We start from the raw sequence: 21,833 nt of genomic DNA, 5'->3' as shown, positions 1-21,833 counted from the left end.
ACATTTTATAATGTACAGAGACCGTGCTGCTGCCACCTACAGTCGAGGATGTTTAGCCACTTAAACCCCATATGGGTATCCAGAGGCCCTTAGGGCTCTATGATACTAATCCTGTATTATTTATTTGTTTACACCAAATCTTTGCCAAACAGAGCTGATATTTTCACTGAATGTTCACCGCAGTCAGAATAGGCACGGGTTCATGTGGTTCAGTAATATTTCACTAGTTGTGACATATAGTACGCCATATTGTACATGTATTATTGTGCAACTTCAACTTGTGTAGATGCATCATGGGTACAAAAACAAACACATTTTTTTCTAATAACCTGTATTTTATTGATTGCAAAATGTGGATAATTTACAAATTTGTCAATGCTCTACAGTACATTAAATATGAAAACATTGTCAAAAGACAGGTAGCTAAGTTTATCATGTTAATCACAATACACAATATAAAAACATTGGCTCATTGACGCAATACTTGACATTTGATGTGATAGTGGTGGCACACAATTGCCAAATAATGTTAGGAGTTGGAGACTGGGGACTTGATCTCAGTTAAGATCTACTTTTCTCTGTCATGGTTAAAAGAAAACAAAATCTCAGACAACAAACATTCATCAACAAAATTTAGGAGCTTCTCCACCAAAAGACGATCCCAAACATGTTTATACATAGTCATGGATAATGGATATACAGTTCCAATTTGGCTCTCCAGGAATCAGAATCTTTCACAGTCTCTTCCTGAATCAATCCCAAATAAAGTCTCAATACAGTAATAATTAATGTCCACAAGAAGACACCACAAATGTTTCAGGATTTTAAAAAATTATAATAATAATTACAGCAATTGAAATATGCTCCCATTTCTGGAAAAATAAAATAAAATTGTGAGGCCATTTTATATGGTAAACATGAGACAAAGCTGTACAAAATTTAAAAATGAGATGACGGTAGTTCTGCTGGTGCATTCATTCTGTCCGTCTCACTCAGGTAGCAGACACAGAAGCAAACATTAACAGTTTCTACAAGCTAAAGAAAAAAACCAAGGATGGTGCAGACAGTTAAAACTCATGTCCTGTGTTTATCCGCAAGACGTGATAATACAAAAGTTGTCGTTCAAATATTCCAGTTTTCAGACCAAAATGTTCAATCACCCACACAATCTCTCTCACACTCACACCAGATAAAAAATAAAATAAAAAGTGCAGATTCATATATCATGCGCGACCCAGTGTACAGTAATTTAACCGATCAGCTGATAAGTCTATGGTGCTGATTGGCAGAATGATTGAAAGCTAAGGCACTAGCATGGTCCCCGAATAACCAGCATTGTCCAGTAATACAAGTCCACCAATGGTCTCTTCTGCTTTACTGTATTTTCTTTTGCTTCAGTCACCATAGTGCGGACACAACTGGAAAAGAAAAATAATATGTAATTAAATTCAAACTGAATCCTACTGTACCATACAGATTGGTTAAAATACAATTTCGATGTCATATTGAGGTGAGGACTCGTTGCCCAGCATCAACTGTTTGTAATAAAGTTCATTGTTCAATGGTATCCTGCCTCCAGTGCAAAATTATAACAAAACGGTAATACAATTTTAGGGATCCATGCCAACATGTCAGCTTTTCATATAATAATTAAAAATGAAAAGGGTTACGGTAAGGTCCATCTATAAATCCAGCTCAGCCTGTCCATACCCGTCTTTGTGTCCATTAGTCCCAGTGGCTGAGTGTCAGTGGTCCAGGCTGTTGCCCAACATCTGACCCTCCTGCAAAGCAGCCATGGCCAGCCTCAGGTTCTCCTTCAGATTCTGGATCTCCCTCTCGCTTCGGCCCTTCATTCCACTGAGCTCCTCGTGCATCTCCTTATACCGATCGCAGGCCAGACGCTTCTCCTGCAGTGAGGGGATATTTAGTGGAATTGGCTTGTTATGAGGACAGAGGCAAAGGTTGTACAGATGCCGCAGCATCCTCATAGAGTTTAACTTTGCCTAAGACAGCTGTGCAGTTCGAGAAGGAATAATGAAGACAGATGTGCAGTTCGAGAAGGAATAATGAAGACAGATGTGCAGTTCGAGAAGGAATAATGTAGACAGACGTGCAGTTTCTAGCAGGAATGATCATTTATACAAGATTCAAAGAATACTATCAAGCCATCAAATGCCATTCATTCATTATTACTCAACAACAACAACATCTTGTGGCTGTGTTGCATGCACTGCAGAGTCTACAGTGGGTGTAAAAATTGGTATCTCCCTTTATGATTGTTGAACATAGGTGCATAATGGTGAGTCTAGAACAAGGGTAAAGATAAGATAAGGGTAAATGAAAAAGAAAATCAATAACTATGCAAACAAAATATTCACACAGTTTGACACACTGGCAGCCAAAGCTGCCAAACATTTAACAATGGAGGCAGCAGGTAACCACCCGCTGTGTTTAAGCACCTCCCATGAGAGCCAGTATTGCACTGAAGACGACGAGGCATTGTGGGATATTGCAGGAGATTAGTCAACTAAAAGAAAAAAGTGAAGTAATTTATTGCCTTCTCTATTGAAGTTTATAATGAAGTACTTCCACTGGTGAGTAGGAATGCAAATTGGGAAGCTATGCGCACTGTATGGTTGGATGCTTGGACACTGCAGGCAGAAAGCATCTGTACAAACCAGATAATGCATGTAATTGCAATTAAAATATATACAACATTCCCATTTAGTCCTATACCTGAAATCAGTAGCCTAAGAATGCTACCCATCATTATGTTTTATTTTATGTAACAATACTACCACACGGACACAGCCCACATCCGGCCCATGACCTAATATGACACTCCTAGTCTAGAAATAAGCCTTTGCTCTTTTAATTTGAGGGGCTGAAATTGAAACCTGACAGTTGCCATTATATTTTAGATGACTGATTTTCTTTTTGCTCAGTTAAGATCCTGAAGTACATGGACGACACAGACCTCATTGGTCTAATCTCCAATGGGGATCTGTCTTCCTACAGATAGTAGGTTGACCATCTGGCTTCCTAGTGCAATCAGAACAACTTGGAGCTTGATGCTCTTCTAAAGACAGTAGAGATGGTGGTGGACTTCAGGAAGGGCCCTACAATAACACCCCTGCTTGTTCTGTGTTACTCCCCGGTTAACACTGCAGTCTGCAAGTTCCTCTGTACAATAAGCTCACAGGATCTCAAGTAGGAGGAGAACATCACCTCCATCACCAAGAGGGCACAGCAGAGGATGTTCTTTCTGTGGCAGTTTATCCTGCTCCGGGAAATGATGGTTAATTTCTACATGGCCATCATCCTCACTGCACCCATCACCATCTGGTTTGCTGCCTCCACTGACATGGACAGGTACAGACTTCAGCGGATCATTCAATCAGCCTAGAGGGTGCGTCAACCTGCCATTTCTCCAGGATCTACACAGATTTGTTTCCTCCCACCTCAGTCACCACCTCTTCTAATAGCTACTCCCAGCAAAGGTGTTGGTCTATCAAGAGCACTTCATCACGCCACGGGAACAGTGTCATCCCCATGGCAATGAGACTCACAAACATGTCCACTACCCCCAACGCATTGGTGTATTGCTAATATCTGTTTTTCAAGGCTTGAGTCCTATTCCACAGGCTCATACATTTAATTTTCACTATTTCAAAAGCTGCAATAAAACAAGCAATGCATTACGCTACTTACATCTAATCTTATATATTAAAATTGGCTTATAGGTGGACAGTGGGAGGGTGGCCGGGCTTCACAAACCTAACATCCAGATTTGATTGCCCAACAAATGTCAAAAACGTGACATCCGGATTTGATTGGCCAAGCTTTGCGTGACGTAATGTTCTGACAAACCAGTATAGAACAGTTCCACAAAAAAAACAAGAAAGAAGTGTCATTTCCAAATAGCAAAAAACAACGAGTCTAGCAGTGATAGGGATTTCAAACGGTTTAAAGATTGGACACCTTTTAAGGTGTCTAGGCAGAGGCTTGCTTTCAAAAGAAAGCAACACACACACACACACACACACACACAGGTTTACCGTGTTGAGAAACTGCAGCTCATTCCGCAGACAGCTGATCTCCTTGTGTAAGTACTCCACCTCATTTTCTTTCACTCTGAGAAGAACCTGGAAGGAGCAACAGAGTGTTCATCATATGCTGCCAAAGGCAACACAACACCTATTTAAGCATCCATATAATTAAAGGTAGGGTAAGTGATATTTTTTGGTTAAAACAAAAAGTATTTTGTTAAAAGGTTAAAATACTGTATTCTGATAGTAATCATTGCTATAGAGTGTTTTTTCAGTAACAGGAGTCTCCCGGTCTCTCCAGCTCTTTAATAAACAGAAAATACATTTTTCGGTAGGTGTCAAAATCTCAGCCAATCAGGAGAAAGTACCCATTTTTAAGCTTAATTTGTATAGTGTTCCAGTTCCAATTTTGTCTGCTCATTTCTTAGTGTCATCACTTCCAATTTCACTTGTTTAATCTGTATCCTGATTGAGTTCTCTGTCCTGGTTGGATAAAATTGGAAATGAAACTGAAACTGAAACGAAAATGCATTTTCTGTTTAATAAAGAGGTGGAGAGACAAGGAGACTCCTAATACTGAACAAATACTCTATAGCAATGAGTACTATCAGAATATAGAGCTATTTAACACTTATTTTAACCAAAGCAAATCACTTACCCTACCTTTAACCCAAATCTATATAATTAACATACAAGTCACCAAGGCGACTGGACAAAATTAACCTTTAACCCACCCAAGATGTGAAGTGCAGAGAGTGATGTATTGCTTTAAAAATATCCACAGCCCATCCCAGGTTTCAAGAGGATTTACAGGAGGCTTTCAGTGCACATATAACTTGGGAATGTAGCCACTTTACAGCCCCTGGATGTTCTCAAGCCAAATCCAGTTTAGCAAGCAGTAAATTGGATTTATGACATTCACTTTGTTCATTTACTAGAACAATGCATGAAGCTACACTTAGAATCAATCCTGTTCAATTGAAAATGTATGAAAATGGTAAATTAGTGGTTTTACTGTAAGTGTTGCTACATGTACTGTATGAGTTTAGTCTTCAATAATACTATGTCTTCTTAGCACCCGGGCAGGATGACAGGATGATTTTATTTTTGTAAGTTTGCTTTGTGTGTGAAGCATGAATTCCAACTGTGTGAGAGAAGACAGGCTTGCTTGTTATGTTTTCAGGCACTGGTCTACCCAGGTGGCCCTTTGTAAGCCATGACAACCATTGCTCATGATTAATGGATACTCATTAAAAGGCAAGTATCCTCAAGGCACCTATCTTAGCAAAAGGGGATGCCCACTAGAGGGCGCACTAATGCACGTAATGGTTTAAAATTCTCCCATATGGCTCAGTTCAAGACTGAAGTTGTATAGTTCTATATCTGGTGGGAGAATGTTGTTAGACCATCTCCCCTCCCTCCCGTGACCTACCTCCAGTTCACAGGACGTCCGGTCTCTGTTATCATTGGAGACTCCCTCTGACCCTTGACCTGAGATGACAGCGCGCATGCGCCTGATCTCCTCCTTTAAACGGGTCTGTAGGTCCTGAGGGAGGGAAACATGTAATAGCGATTATTAATATCTATTGTTTTGGCAATAAATTATACAAACTTTATAAAACACAGCTGCTTTCCATAGAATTATAGTGTCCTTCATTGGCATTCATTTGCTATTTCTCAGAGACCAATAAGTTATTTTAAAAAAGGACAGAGATTATGTTCTTACCCCTGTCCCACATTTTTCAAATCAGCCCGATGGTGGTGCTTCACGTTTTGTCCTATAACTCCCCCTGGTTATCACGTCACATCACATGACCAGTGTAGTGACGCAAAATCATAATCCAATGAATCCAGGGGGAAAAAATACAGCTTGACTCTACAACCTACGGTTCAATAGTGATAGGCCAAAATGTGAATCAATCTGTTACTGCGCCACCAAAGGACTGCTATATTTTGTCCCTAATTTTGCGTTTAAAAGTCATGTGATCAAGATGTATCAGTAAGATTTTTCATATTCCATTCCGATTGGCTACGATTAACTTCTAAACTCTGCGGGCCCTGGGTAGCCAACATGTGGCCTGGTGGAGATCTGAGGAGCGCACCTTTCTAATTGAAAGATTTATGGTAGCCTGCTTTAGCAATCAGTAACAAACAACTCACAAATCCGTACATTAAAATCAAGTTGAAATTAATCAAACAGGATGATAATTTGCATAAGCAATTTTCTTTCTGGCATGGTGCTCATACTTATCGGTAATGATTTAGGATAAGCACTGAAAACGCTTCTCCCTACACAGGATATGATGCAACTGTCACTTTCGCTATATGAGACTGTTACATCAGATGCTATGTATGTACTTAAGTGCTTATTTAGACTTAACCATAGCCTAGGGTGAACAATAGCTACTCCTTTTTTTCTGAGACACTCCTGTACAAATATACAGAAAACTCACCTGGTTTTCCTTCCTCAGCTGTTCTATGTCTCTCTCCTTTCGACAGATCTCTCTCTCCCTCTCAGCATTGTTCTGCTCAGCCCTGTTCAGCTCCAGGCACTTCTGAGAATATCGCTCCGAGAGGCCGGCCAGCTCTCTTTGCAGGGCCTGGGTCTCTGCCCTGGGGAATACATACATGATGACTGGACACTGCTGACGCCAATGGCCAGCTAAGGTGCAGTTTCTCTCAGGTATGTTTTTTTTTTTTTAAACTTTGTTTATTGGATTTTTCTGCAGCAGTATTCAGCATTAAAAAAACATAAGGTACAGAAAAGCTTTTTAAAGCAGCCAATAAAATACAACATTCCAATAGACACATTCAATTATCACCCCAAACATGAAGACATAAATTAAATCTCTCAGGTATGTTAACACTTTTTGCACATCTGCAGTGCTCAGCAAATAGGTTTGTAAACAGGCTTCATCTGACTAAGTTGTTTGCTTATAGAGGAATGGATTGTGCATTAATGTGCAAGTATAAATACCCAATACTTTGTACCATGCGGACAAAAATGTATTGTAGTCTTGGTGTCATAGTAGCTAAATGGAGCGGTACAAGACGAATGGAAAATACTTCTGATCTCAGAAATCAACTCATGATCACAGTCTCTACCATAATGCTTGTCTAATGCTGACTTTCCATCTAGTAAATCAATCTGACTTTAAATCTGTAGGAATGTCCAATATTTACAATAAAGATAGCAAATATGGGCTGATAGGGCCAGTATTTGAAGTGTGTTGTGTCAATTATATCAAAACAAGGTTTATGTGGAATGACCTTTGTTTTAACAACATGCAGAGACCTTTGTTTAAACAACATGCACAGACACAACACAACCAATGAAAATCTTCCTACAAAACCTTCTATTACACTATGTTGGCCCCTGCATCAATACTACACTACTCTTCTAATTTTGCAGTTTTACAACCAGAGTTTAAATGACTGCATACTAGTAAAATACTGTAACAGAGAAAGATCAGTATTGCATGGGCATAGCATGTTTCAGTTTGAGTTCTCAAATAACCGCGACTGTTTCCTACTGTGAGTAGAAGGTATTTATGTTCACCCTGTTAACCACAAAAATAACCACAGTGAACATGTGAAGAGTATTAGCATAGAGAGTGTAGCACATCTCTTCTCCGTAATACAGGCTCCAGTAGGTATCACAGTCACTGTGTACAATAACTTGGGAAGCTAACAAAGGAAAACAAATCCATGGCCAAATTCTTCTTTCACATTCCAAAAGTGCCAAACGACAACCACTGGCCATTGCGGCTACTGGTTTGGCTAACACAAAGAACCCCGGATGGTTGTTGTGGATTCTCTGAATTCTGCTTCTCAACTCGAAGCATAACATACAAAGCCTTTTTGTGGCATGCTAGCACCCACTTAAAAGCATGAGACAGTTACTCCCATGAATTACCAATGTAGGTCTTTTCAGAGACTGACGGCAATGAGTCCATGACCCTGATAATATTCTGAGGCAACAGTATATGATGGTAATAAACTTTTTTTCAACATTGTGTTGTCCACATTGTTTTGGCAATATTTACCAGTTGCCATAACATATAATAATTAAAATAATATATACCATTCCATTTGTTTACATAAGTCTCCTATCATGAGTAGCCGAAGTCAGAGTAACTTGTAATATATGTGCAATTTTGTTATGTAAAAAAAACAGTGCTGTTCAACATAAGAACAGAAACTAAGAAGGGGTTGTTAATAAATAGTTAATGTATTTTAATAACCAAACACTTAGTTTTTAGATTGTCTGTGGACTAGACCACCTTTACGCTGTATTTTTGTTACCCTGTAGTGGTATACGCCATTTTGATTTGAACACAATTGACTTGTGTCAGCTCTCAACCAAATGTTTCTGTGATTCCAGCTTTTGAGATTCTGTTGTCTACTAAGATGATGTACTTATTCTACTGCAAAATCATCCTTCCGTCATTGAAATGACTGAATACTGAATATTTCATTCCAAGAAAAGTTGTGTCATGAATAATTTTGTGATGCTATAACAAGTTAACTTTGATGGGTAGGGAATATGTTCATAATGGCCCAGGTTGCACTAGGATGGACCCCAGCAGGGAAAACAAAGCTAGGTCGGCTCAAAACTATTTGATGGAAGACTGTAACAGCTGAGCTACTATGATCCTTACATGGGGCAAGGCGCAGCATTCAGCACAAGACAGGCCCTGGTGGAGGCAGATCACGGAAGCCTTATGTCCCACTTGGGAGTTGGGACAAAGAGGATTAAGTAAGTTAAGTAAGAGAGTGTACAGAAGTTACTTACTGTTGATGGGAACGCAAGGTCTGAGAGTCCGCAACCCCTCCACTTAACCTCTTGGCTTTCTCCACCTCCCTCTCCAGCTCCTCCTTGTGGGCCTTCCTCAAAGCCTGCATCACTATCATACATACAAACACACCCGGAACAGGGAGTTACATATCTTGTAGTGCAATTTGTTGTGTTATCTCTCTCCCACATACTCTGACCAGGTTGATGCTAAAGTTGCAGTTTACTAACTTGTGTGAACCCATATCAACTGATAAGAAAACCAAAGCTTTCTTCTGATTACATTACCTGACCTAACTAACACGCCATGATTATTTGCACCTGGTCGTGTTGAGTATAGTTTAAAACAGCTCACTTGACTTTAACCAAGCATTAAACCCATGACTTTGGATACATAATATTGGAGGGTGTTGCATAATCCATCAATACATCGTTTTTTCCACATTGTATTGTTTAGTTAGGGAGTTAAGATATCAAGAGCAATGCACGTTCATGAGAAAATTGGCCCCAATTTGACCTTTGTTACCGTCCTGATAAAATGCTTGTCACTAAGACAGCTGATCTTATGAACTTTGATATATTTTAGTGTTTTTATAGAGGCATTATTAACTGGGCCCTATGGTGTATTATTTATTTCCCTATAAATAACAATGTAATACTCCTCTTTCATAACAGGTTTAAGACTGATTTTTTTTTTTAAATGGGATATATAGTTTGCAGCATGGTATGAGACACACAACGCAATACAGACAACTCAACAAATCAACAAAACAGGCACAAAACACATTGACACACTGATTACACACGTATTACAACACAAACGAAACAACGAAAATAAACAATACCAACACACACCTTCTGCAGGTCACTAAGCACTGCACTAAGCACATCCTATTATATCCTAGCCCAGGGTATCTGCAGGTATCATGAGTCATCACTAAATGTCATCGCCAATCCATATCCGTCTGTATCTAATTAAGCAAGCAATCCCAATGTTGGGATGATGATACAATCCAAATCCCTGTCAATTCTGTCCCACAAGTGATTACACAAATGTTGAGGCACTCAAATGTCCCCTATATATGGCAAAAAGTGACAAATAAGCTGTCTGTCAAAATACCTATTTTAAGAAATTGACCGAACTGGTTTAATCTAGGGCTGTCGCAATAACTGCACCACTGCAAAACCACAGTGGTGTCAGGAAACCTGTGGTGGAACAGAAAATAACTGTCACAGCCACAATGTCCCCTGCCCTGTGTCATCCAATACAATCTATTAAGTCCAAACCTATCCTGTGCAATCCCTTTTATTATATACAACTCTAAATGCCCTCGGGTCTTCCTTGTCCTATCTCATCCCCTTCATTTTATACAGCTCTGTCCTATCTCGTCTATTATTAAAGCCTTGCCCTACCCTGTCTATATAATCCTGTCCTGTCCTATTAGGTCTAATTACTGTCCATAATACCCTGTCCTATCACACATATTTCTTTCATGTATTACATGCAGTCCTATCCATATCCATCCTGACAATTACATATAGCTCTGTCTGACCTTGTGCAGTGGCCTGGCTCTCCTCCAGCAGCAGCCTGTCCTTTTCCGTCTCAAGCTCCCTGGTCTGTCTCTGGTGCTGTCTCTGCAGTTCTTCCAGCGCCTGCCGGTGGGCGCGCTCCATGGCTGCCAGGCTGCGGCCGCAGAGGGCCTCCGGACCACAGCCACCTACTACACCACCTCCTCCTCCCGCTCTCCCCCCTCCTCCACCACCTTGCAATCGCTCCACCTGTTGCCTCAGTGACGCCACCTGAGAGGGGGGAAGAATGAGAGAAGACAGGGTAAAGCTCACTGAGAGAGAGAGAGGGTGGTAGAATGCATTATGGGTCAATATGACGGCATGCAGCAACTCGTGTTGGCAGTGAGAGACTCCATAGTGATGAGGACACCGTTATGTGAGAACAGAAGAGCTTCAGATGGCCCAATCATGAGGGAACAGTAGGGCTTCGGATGGCCCAATCATAAGGGATAAACAAACAATAGGCGCAATTATTTAGGCCCACTTAGCCCAAGTGTGTACATTTACCAAGTGAAGATTGTATTCACCTCAATGAATCACTTTGTGTGTCCCAATGCCAACATGTTTTACAACAGGAGACTGTAGGCGAAGAAGCAAGACAACACTGCACGCTAGCACACAAAGACAGAACAAGAGTTTCAGCAATATTTCCACCATCAATGGACTGCATGTATGTCTTACAGTGGCAAATATTTCATGTTTTTTTACATGTGCTTATGGAGGTGAGCAGGTATGACTAACTTGGCCATCTCCAACTTCTGCTTTGGTTGGAAAATATTGCTGAAGAGAAACAATATTTAAGTGTTAGCAGGCAGAAAGCGGGTGAGCTTCATCTGGGAGGATGAAGGGTTAATTTGCATGTTGTTTGCTGAACTTTGCAAATTGGAAAATCAACTCCACGCACTACCTCCCTCTGCAGCGCCTCATTGGCTGACTGGCTAGAGGATCGCGACCCCACAGAGGGCAAAGACCTCATCTCCGTTAATGGCATCCTTTCAAACTCTGCCCACTTCCTCTCGATATCTTCTTCCGTTTGCAGCCTTGGGTCTGAGCCTGAACCAGACCCCTTCCTGGACAGCACTGCCTCCCATTGGCTTGTCATAGCATCTTTGTTCCTCTCCTCCTGCCATTGGTTGTGCTCGCGGCCCTGCCCCTCCCCTGCTTCTCTCTGACTGGTTGGGAGGGGGTGGGATGGCACAGGTACAGGGGACAGCTCAACGTAGTCAAACCGGCGAGGAGTCGAAGGGGCAGAGGTCGGCGCTGCTGACCGTGAGTCACCATGTCGTGACGGTGTGCGACGAGACACTGACAGGGAGCGTGGAGTGTGGGAGTTCTCCTTGTCACTACTGCTGTCAGGCAGTCTAGAGGAGATGGAAGGACAGGACAAACAGATAATGTGGGAAATCATCAGTCTATCCAGCTTTGAGCTTTCGTACTATCTGATCACCTCTAATATCACCCTACTGGTCCCTCAGACATCAGCCAGGTTCCCTAATAAATCAAGAGCCACAGAATAAAATGATATGCTAAACTTAACAGCCCGGCAAAGGTGATTCTGATTCTATGAATAACTAAGGCTCAGCTGTAGGTGAGTCATTATGTAAGCAGAACATACAGTACAGTAACACTGCCATTGATTAATGACACTTGGAGTAATCTTTGATTGGCCAAGCATGCAGCTACTGGAATTCTCCATGGGCAGTGCCGCCGCTACATGTGAATAACACAACCTCTTATCTGGCTGCTGTATTTAGACAGGGCAGAGGCACAGAACAGAAGTGGTCTGGAATCAGCAATCCAAGAGTAACAATGTGTGTTTCTTGAAAGAGAGAGTGAGTGTAGGTAAACTGTCAACTGGTCTCAATGACATCCATTCCAATCGCTAATTAAATAAAAATCGAGTGATTGGGAGTGTACAACCTTGGTACTTTGTTTGTTTGTTAGTTGGATCTTTCACTGTAACTATAATACGTGAGGTCTCAGGAGAAAGGTGTTACTACTATAGGGTAATAGGGTAATGCATAAAACGGTGTGTTAACAGTTAAAAGCTGTGTGGGAACTTGGAATGGACCATCCATAGCCTTGTTAGAGAAATTCATCCATTTCCTACGTGTCAAATAAAATCTGAATGCAGGTATAGTTTTACTCTTCCTTATAACAGAACTTAAAGAGAACGCTTGGCGGGGAGACTATGACTCAATCTTCAAGAATGCTATAAGAAGCACAAAAAGGCAGGAAAAAGACAGGGGAAAACAACAATGTCCCTTTGGAAATTAATCAGTTTGAAATTTGAAAACCCTTGAAATATCACATTACTACTTGTATTCAAACAATCCTCCAAATGTATGTAACTCACTGTGTGAGGTCTGGAGAGCTGATGGGCCTGACGCTCTTTCTCAGAACCTCGATCCAGTTCCTCCTGATCCCTGCCGTCATGGCAGATAGAGTAAACACCGCCTCCCGTGTCTGAGGGAAGAGTGGAAAAACAGGTTAAGAAGAGAGATGGTGAGGGAGGGACAGAGATGTGATAGAACAGGATAAGATCTGAGGGGGGCAAAGTAGCAAGCAAATGGTTTTGGAGACAGTTTAGCAAGAAGACAATGGAGGGAAAGGTTGAGGTGGTTCTGAAAGACATGAGATTCAAGATGATGAGATAAAAAAATAAACTGGGACGAAAACTGAGGAAGGGCGTGGTGACATAAACGAGAAGACATCATGAGCATATGATGAATGTACAGAAAAGAAGTTATCATGGGGCTTCGATTGAGCTTTGCATAAAGAATTACGTGAACCAGAAACTCACCTGTATCTGAAATCCATAGTTCTTTTCCACATCAAACTCTGACACCTTCACGCAGGATTTCAGGTCAATCTCTCCATCTAGGTCATCTTTCTGTTCCAAATAAACAGTAACACCCATCCATATGAAACTACGCAGAGACATCAGCAACGCACACTGGATATACTGGATATTCTCTGTTTAACAGTGGCCTAAATAAGAGGCTACAAATATAGAAACAAAAACCTGTAATGGTAACAACTTAAGCAACAATTAATCCATTTATTTCAGAATATCATTTATTTCAATCAAACATAGGTTTTAAGACAGTTGGAAAATGTGTTTACGTGCTGGTAAAATAAATGTTTGGCTGAGACTATACCTCCTCTGCCCCAGAGTCTCTGTAGTACTTCAGTCCAGCATCTGACAACACAAACCAGTGCTTCTTCCACTAAAGACACAGACATAAACAGCATGAAAGTGGTGCTGAACTTCAATGATCAAAAACAAACTGATACTGAAAAAAAAAAGTCTGCAACACCACTGGTATCTCAGCTTCACTTATTGCTTGGTCAACATTTCGATCCTGCCAGATCTTCAATAGCAATAAAACAAGTGGAGCTAAGATACCAGCGTTGCAGACATTATTTTTTACAGTACATCATAGTTGTCCAGCACCTGGGTGAGACCGGATGCTCTATTTCCTTTGTCATAAAATGATATTAACAGCAAATAAAATGAACATGGTTTACTTTTTAAGTTGATTAAATTGACTGTTAAGTATGAAACAAAAATACTGAAACTAGATTTTTCTTTTTAACAAACTGTAACTAGAACAGTTCGAGCTGCAGTCATTGGGCCATAGAGCAAGACGTTCATTCACTCATGCATGTCACGTTGACTCACGTGACGAGAGGAGACACCTGCTGTGCCTCCGACTGCCACGCTATTACTGTGATAACATGAATGATCTGATGCTATCATCTTACACACAACCTCTCATTAGGAAAGAGGGATTGATGGAGATAGAGGAGAGAGACAAGAAGACTAAGAATGAAAGGAGAGGAAAGTGACTATAGTGATATATTGACTTTGGACAAGAGCGAGAGCTGCTGGTAAATGGTACGAACTTACGGACTTTACCTCTCCACTTTCATCCAGTTTTGACATCCATCCCTTCTTGAAGTTAAGGAGGTCAGGCTGTGGGGCAGAAGAAACACAGTGTCATGTTCACCCGCCTTTGTGTAAGTGTTGTAAAAATAACTAAAAATAAAAAACTTTGACAAAGGAGAGCTTTTACATCATAAAAGGGCTTATTTTGTCCAAGAATAGAACGTCAGCAATGTAACACTGTATGCAAGAGGCTGCTGTTCTACTACTGCACTGCAGCAGGCTAGATGCATGACAAATGTTATGGTGGTGGGTGCAGAGCGAGATAGATCAGAGGTGTTAGAGAGAACAGGAAGCAGAAAGTATCTGAAGTCAGAAATAGAAAGAAAAAAAGCTATGTCGGAGCTGAGGATGAGCGAGAGACATCATCACAATCAAAGGTGGGCAAGATTATGATCCAGAAAGAAGTGTCCATTCCACACATACGGAACGGAAGGAAAAAATTGGCAACTCATTAAATTTACAGCAGCAGGAAGACCGGGGGTATCTACAGTAACACTACCTGCTCTGTTCATGTCTCTAGACTATATCGGTCTGTGGAACAGTTTGAGTACTGTATGTGCCAAACGGGTGCCTCCTCTGCACTGCTTGCCTCTCAGACATGTCTTAACTAAACTATCTCCCATCAATTCCAGGAATACCCTACTTTGGGTTCTGGCAGGGTGATGGGAAGAGGAAAAGCGTGTGCTTTGGGTACTGCGTTATGTGATGTGCCGGGATTAAGATTAGGCAACATTTTCCACAATGCATTTATCAGTTCGCTCACTTTTCTGACTTTGACTGTCACACTTCTCTCATTGTTAACCCCTATTTATTGCCCCCCCCCTCTCAATTGCTTGTCATTTCTGAAATTGTATATTTTTACTTTCACCACGCCGCTGCTTGTTCTTCTATTTTCCAACTTTATTATTCTCTCTGCGCGCTCTCCCTCTTCCTGGCATCACAGCATGTTCTTAGTATAAGCCACAGTAACTCCAGAGTTCTCTGTCCGTACTATAGCCTTAACCATAGTGTTTGGTCTTTGTTGCTCAAACAAACCCATACATGGTCTGAAGACTAATAAACTGTGGAATGGGAAAAATGTATGCAAGTATGGCGCACTCAAGTCACCAAGGACTTAAGTGTATATGGTAAACCTAATCAATGCTTTGGTGAAGTGTTGTGCGACATGTAGCATGTAGGGTGGAACAGGACAGAATGCATGTGGCCTTTAACTTTCGTATTACCGTGTTATTCTAACGGTGTTAATACTTTGTGAAAACATACATCTGAGCCTTGTGAAAACATACATCTGAGCCTTATTGATTGTTCTACTGGGTGTGCATGTATGCACACACAGGCATGCCATGTGCACAAACATATATGACATACATGCATGCAGTCACGCAAAAACCCAATTATGGTAATCATCAGGAAAGATTTGGAGCATCTTAGTAATAGTGACATGTTTGAGAAGCTGGCAACTATATCGCCTCAATGTGGGGTTTTAAATAAGTGTAGGTAATAGGTATATAATCAAAATGAATTCAAGATGAATAGGCTTTTTCATCCTCTAGCCTACTCTCCTGTTCTTACAATTCTGTTAGGCTATAAAAGAAAACTAAACTAATCAGAGTTGGTATTTGTGGCTGTGTGAGTACATCACAGGATCCAAACTGCTTAGTGGCAAAGTGATATGTAGTCCCACTCCCCCTATTCCTATATAGTTTATCTGGGCTGTAGTCACCAAGTGACCATGAGCATGGTCAAGAGCATTCACGGTTAAAGAAAAGGAAAATAGGGCTACACTCGTACCTCAACAGTACTTTTCCTTGTCATGTGCTTCATGATCAGTGACTATGTAGAAAGAGGGCAAAGAGCACATAAGGGCAGCTGACCAGGGGACACTGTGGACAGCATCCACCATTTCCTGGTCTGTCCCCCACTCCTCAAGAAGAGCAGGGGGCCAACGAATCCTCATCTCAGTACTATGGACTAGAAAGGACAGCTTTTGGATTGCTTCTATTATTTTTGTTGTAATATAGATTAACTGTCAACTATGAGAATGCTCAGTTTTTAAAACATATTTCCATCAGTTTGTCACTTGTACATTTACAGTGGTTCAATATAGTCCAGTATCTAGGTTGTGCCTCAGAAAATACACGTCTGATCTTGGCTGTATGTGGATGCATGTGCAAACAGAGGACTTTATGGAAGACAATGCTGGCTCTCAGACTGACACGTACAGGGTAATGACACTTCCTTCTACTGTAAACAAAAACTGAGTAAACAATGAAACTACCAACACCCCTGGAAATAAGCATGTCCTCTTCGGATTCGTTACAGCAATAGACATTTGGAGACATTATAGCCATAGGCAGAAAGGAGGCATTTCACAAAAGAAGAATTTCACGGGGTTAAGTTACATGCAATTCAGTCCACTTACACAGACACACCCTCATATCAAAACATAATCGACCCGAATCGTGAGTTAAACGCTCCTGCTTAAGGCTATCCTTTTTTAAATTATATTTATATATATATTTATATATATATATATATATATATATATATATATATATATATATATATATATATATATATATATATATATATATATATATATATATATATATATGCTATTAAAACTCATAATGATAAACGTACAGAATCTTGGAACAGAGTATTCATTTGAGATAACTGTGAAAAAGCAAAGTTTCCAGTGTCAGACAGATTAATAAAACGCCACCCACACAAACTACCTTCAAGGTACAACTTACCGTCATGGTAACAAAATCCAGAAGGCAAAGTAGAATGGAGGAGGAGAAAAAAGTACAATTATCTGACACAATGGCGAGGCCTTGTCGCTAACTTTCTATCTGACGTGAATCCGTCCGGGTGAAAAGCTGCGTTTCTCGCTGGAGGCTATGCGAAAAAATTACAACAAACCCCGCCATTTCTGCCCATTTTAGTCGGTGAACCGCAAGCGGGTTTTCAAAAACTAATTTCCGATTCAGTCCCAAGCATGAAATACATCCCCGAGACGAAACCGTTGACGTACAAACTGCTGCTAGAAAGCCCCAAATTTCTCAACTTTTCTGACAAATAGAGCTGCTGCTGCTTGCAGAGAGAGAGAGAGAGCACTCCTCTCTCCTTCGCCCCAGTGTGCTGCCACTTCCTGGGCGGATCCGTGAAGATGCTTTGAGAAAACAATCCTACCGAACCAATCAACTCATCACTGACACAATACATTTGCATATTGGAATATTCTCGTTTTTTAGCTCTAAATCAGGGGGTCTTCAACGTTTTTCAGCCCAAGGACCCCCCTATCTGAGAGAGAGATGAAGCAGGGACCCCCACTAGATATTGTAAACAATTAAGTTGCGGATTAAACTTGTTCATAGATTTCATAGATAGCTTCATAATCATAGACTTGTTTTACAGCACTGTCATCAGAGTTAAATTAATGTTTTTTTTGTTTGTATGTTGGGTTTATGTTAATGTATATTTTCAGATATCTAACCACTTAAATCCTCAATACTAGGTAAACATGACCTTTCACTCTGTACTTGGTCTGCTCTTTTTTCCTTCTATTCGCCGAAAATAGCAGATCTACAAGCTTGTAGATCAGCTATTTTCGGCTAATGTTCCCCAATCCCCTCAGAATAGCTTCTATCACACAAAGATTTGGCGGCCCCCCTGTAGTAACTCTGAGGACCCCCTTGGGGTCGCGGACCCCCTGTTGAAGACCCCTGCAGTGCATGTATAGTGAAATAGTTTGGGGCCATAACAAAAATGACAAATGTATACATGTTTTCTATTTTTCCTGACAGAAAGATGAACTGGCAAACAAGATGCCGCCCCCCCACCCCAAATCCTCTGTCAGTTTCTGTTAAAGAATTTCAACACATGCCCTGGCAGACCACAGTTTGACAAAGCTCAGTCTTACGAAATGCCCCTAGGGTGTAGGTGAAATATAGGCTATAGACAGACACATAGAACAACCAGTTGACAAAACAGTCAAATAGACGTGGGGTTACTTTGTATATACCATATACGTAAGTAATTATCTGCCAGCTGGTACCGATATGTAAATAATAATTTAAAAAAAAGAGTTTGATACTAGATTATTGTGTTGTCAACTTGTCATATAATATACAATGACAATGAATGTAAGAGAAGCATAATTTACAAACAATAATACATAAATACATTTGGACTATTAAAACAAATAGTCAAGATAAAAAGTAGTAATTAATAGCAATGAATAGTAATAGTTTGTCATAATAATGTCATAATTTCATGGTGATTATTACAGACAGACACACTCACCTGTGACATGTGGGTATCTTTTCTTGATAACATTTTGTATTTTATTTTATTTCATTACCTATTACTGTAATGTTACCACAAATTGACTGACAGAAATAAACTAAACTAAACTAAACCTGGAGTCAAAGAATATAGACGGATATCTGTACAATATACCTGCATTTGTTCTGATCCCTGATGATGATCTGTCCCAGAGCTGTTCTCCTCAATAGGACTGCTTGATCTCTAGAAAGGAACAGTTCTCATTTGTAAAGTATTATTCTGCATTTGACTAAATAAACATAACGTATAGGAGGAGCTCTCTGAGTTTCACAGCAACAAAGGATTGGTTTTATCTGACATCATGTGAGAGATGCCTTTACAAATTTACATGTAAGGTGGGTGATGGCAACCACAAAGTACAAGCTTTAGTTGCACCGGAATGCACTATGTTGGAATAATTTCACTGAGGGAGCTCTTGGGAGTATAACTGCTAGTAATGTACAATACAAGTGTCATTGCATGGGTTCACTATAAATGTTTTTGTGGTATGTATTATGTGTACTACTTTATTACACCATACTTCTTAATGTTTTATTACCCTATATAATAACTGTATTACTAGTATAAAACATGGATTCTGAGAATCTTTCCAGGTAAAACAAGGGTGTGTTCGGAAATTGCGCACCGGAGCACACTCGCCTATTAGTTTGTATTGGCCAGTGCGCTCAGTGCTGTATTTCCGAACGCACCCCAAGAGTGAAGGTTCATATGCCACAAAGTAACTGTTCTTGTTTAGCCCCCCCCCCTCCACCATCCAGTCTACCTGCATGTGTAAGGAGGTAGAGGATTGAGCTCTTGACAGACGGCCACTGCCTCCATGATGCCACCCTGCATGATCCCTGTCTAGGTCCCCTGGGTCCTCCCATTTGGATGGCTGCTTGCTCACTGAGTGGCTGAAACAACACATTGAGAGATTGTGTTTATTGTTGTTTATTAGGATCCCCATTAGCTTTTGCAATGACAAAAGCTAATGTTCCTGGGGTCAGACACAAATAAACAACATCAACTTTACAATCACTATAATCTGAAATATATTAAAATAAAAGATACAATTAAAACTAAACCAAAATCACGTGCAACACATGTAACGTTGTCCCTCTGGGGATCAGTACAGGCTTGTTTGCATAAGGTGTTCTTTAAACTTTTTCTTAAAGGTGAATTTTGTGTTTGTATTAGTTATGCAATTAGGCAATGAGTGCCATCCTATTACAGCTCTATAGATAATAGAAGATTTGAGAAGATTTGTTCTTGGTCTAGGTGCTACCAGATAACCTGACCTGGCTTGTCTAGTCATATGGTTATGTTCATCTCTTATGTATCCTACCTGGTCAAAGAAATATTGTGTTTTTTTGTCAATTAAAATAATTCAGAAGAAGGTGAGAATACATGGATGTAATCTATTCTCAACAGTAAGCCGTGATAGATTTCTGTGCATTGAACATGTAACATGTTCAAACTAACCAATAAGGATGGTGCATACCCAGGCAGGTCTAACTCTAACTAAATCTACTTAATGAATACATGTTTATCATATATATCATTGGTTCCCAAACAGTGGGTCGGGACCCATATGCGGGTCGCAGACCAATTTTTATGGGTCACGAGTAAACACCCCTTTAATTTTTGTTTCCACAATTTGTTTTTAATTATTATTTTTTCATAATATATTTTACAATAATTCCCAATAAAGTTAAAAAATAATTCAAACGTTTTTTCAAAAATAATTCCATAAAAACTAAATCTATTAATTAGAGGGGGAAAATACTTTTATTAAGTAGTGAAAATAGCAGATCTACAAGCTCACAACACGCCGCGAAGTTTGGGTCCTGACTCCTGGGCAAACGTTTAATTTCTCTTTTGGGAAAAAGTTTGGGAACCACTGATATATATGCTATAACGAAACATTATACAATAATAGCTCAATACAGATCTTGAACTGAATAACTTCTACTACATACTGTACTCTTGACCTTCCATCCTGTTACAACTCCACTGGTCTGTTGGTGTAATATGACTCTCACCTGGCCGGTTTGAAGAGCTTCTGCCTTGCTGCAGGCCCGTTGTTCTGGGTTTGACCCACATAGCCTGGCTCCTCGCTCGGGTGAATAATTTTGACCTTTGGTAAGTCAGCCATCATGGCGTACTCTTCCTTGTTCCGGCCTGTCGACCCTGCTGACAGTTGGCCTGATTCTGATGATTCCATTGAGCTCTGGGAAGAGGTATGCCTTCGCATCTGATTCTGAGGTGAGGGGGAGGGGCTACGTATCCGGAGGGACGGCCTCTTGTCAGTGGGGGAGGAGCTACGAGTCTCAGGACTCCGCCTACCACCACCTGCCCTGTTCACACTGGAACTCCTGGAATCTTGCATGGTGGCAGTGGATGTCCTCTGGGAAAAAGCAGTTCTGCTGTTCTCTGTGGCTTGCCTGGAAGGGGAGGCTGCACGTGACGAGGAGGAATTATGGAGGGAATGGTTTGATTCCCGCATGCGTGGTGGTGGTGAGGAGGGATTTGTGCGTGGTGTGTGATTGGAGTCGGATCTTTTGTCACTGTAAGTGCTTTTTCTCTGAGAGGAGCACATGGATTCTCCACTGGCAGCAGTCCTCAGGATTGAGTAACCTGGAGGGTCATTGTTGCCTCTCCTAGAGGGAGAGGAGCTCTGGCTGTTGAAGGTCCTACCACTTAGCGAACTGCTGGTTTCTGTCTTCCTGAGTATGGAATGGCCAGGAGTCTCATACCCTCTCCTGGAAGGTGAAGAACTACGACTGTCTTGACTGTGGCTATAACTTCTGACAGAACTGTTTGCCTCTGACTTTCGGAGCATTGACTGGCTGCTAGGGGCATCATAGCTCTTCCTCGAAGGCGAAGAGTTCCTACTTTCATGGCCACGGGCATTTAATGAGCCACCTGTGTCTGTTTTCTTCAGTTGATACTGACCAGGACCCTCGCTGCTTCTCCTTCCAGGGGAGGAGCTACGACTGTCACAGCCTCGACTACCACCATAGCTGCTTGACTGAGTCTTACGCAACGCGTTTTGGCTTGTTACATTGTAATCTCGTCTGGCAGGAGATGAGCCAGGGATCTCGTGCTCTTGGTCATTCATGGCATTCCTGGGTTCTGG

At 40.9% G+C, this 21,833-nt stretch overlaps 2 protein-coding genes across 6 annotated transcripts; both read right to left on the bottom strand.

Moving 5' to 3' along the window:
• Nucleotides 1–324: 324 nt before the first annotated feature.
• Nucleotides 325–17,502, bottom strand: triobpb (TRIO and F-actin binding protein b). 5 transcript variants are annotated; one of them, XM_084071313.1, is made up of 14 exons: nucleotides 17,122–17,502; nucleotides 16,157–16,198; nucleotides 14,327–14,392; nucleotides 13,575–13,643; nucleotides 13,217–13,306; nucleotides 12,770–12,879; nucleotides 11,318–11,774; nucleotides 10,398–10,644; nucleotides 8,845–8,956; nucleotides 6,503–6,662; nucleotides 5,482–5,595; nucleotides 4,059–4,145; nucleotides 1,711–1,907; nucleotides 325–1,418 (listed from the first exon to the last, which is right to left on the bottom strand). In XM_084071313.1, the coding sequence occupies exons 1-13, from the start codon at nucleotides 17,125–17,127 to the stop codon at nucleotides 1,746–1,748; spliced, it is 1,722 nt and encodes a 573-aa protein (XP_083927439.1). In that variant the 5' UTR covers nucleotides 17,128–17,502; the 3' UTR covers nucleotides 325–1,418; nucleotides 1,711–1,745. The 5 variants fall into 5 exon arrangements, with proteins under 5 accessions (XP_083927439.1, XP_083927440.1, XP_083927441.1 ...); XM_084071314.1 differs by having other exon boundaries at nucleotides 11,321–11,774; XM_084071315.1 differs by having other exon boundaries at nucleotides 14,336–14,392.
• A 1,132-nt stretch (nucleotides 17,503–18,634) lies between these two features.
• LOC311055201 (uncharacterized protein) lies at nucleotides 18,635–21,132 on the bottom strand. Its single transcript, XM_084071318.1, has 4 exons — nucleotides 20,737–21,132; nucleotides 19,479–19,608; nucleotides 18,790–18,898; nucleotides 18,635–18,673 (listed from the first exon to the last, which is right to left on the bottom strand). The coding sequence occupies exons 1-4, from the start codon at nucleotides 21,081–21,083 to the stop codon at nucleotides 18,654–18,656; spliced, it is 606 nt and encodes a 201-aa protein (XP_083927444.1). The 5' UTR covers nucleotides 21,084–21,132; the 3' UTR covers nucleotides 18,635–18,653.
• Between the last annotated feature and the right edge of the window lie 701 nt (nucleotides 21,133–21,833).

This window comes from Gymnoscopelus microlampas, assembly GCF_963454915.1.
Source record: "Gymnoscopelus microlampas genome assembly, chromosome: 11".
In the NCBI taxonomy this organism is placed as follows: Eukaryota; Metazoa; Chordata; class Actinopteri; order Myctophiformes; family Myctophidae; genus Gymnoscopelus; species Gymnoscopelus microlampas.
Note: the sequence above shows the minus strand (reverse complement) of the source record. Positions and strands in the feature narration are given on the sequence as shown.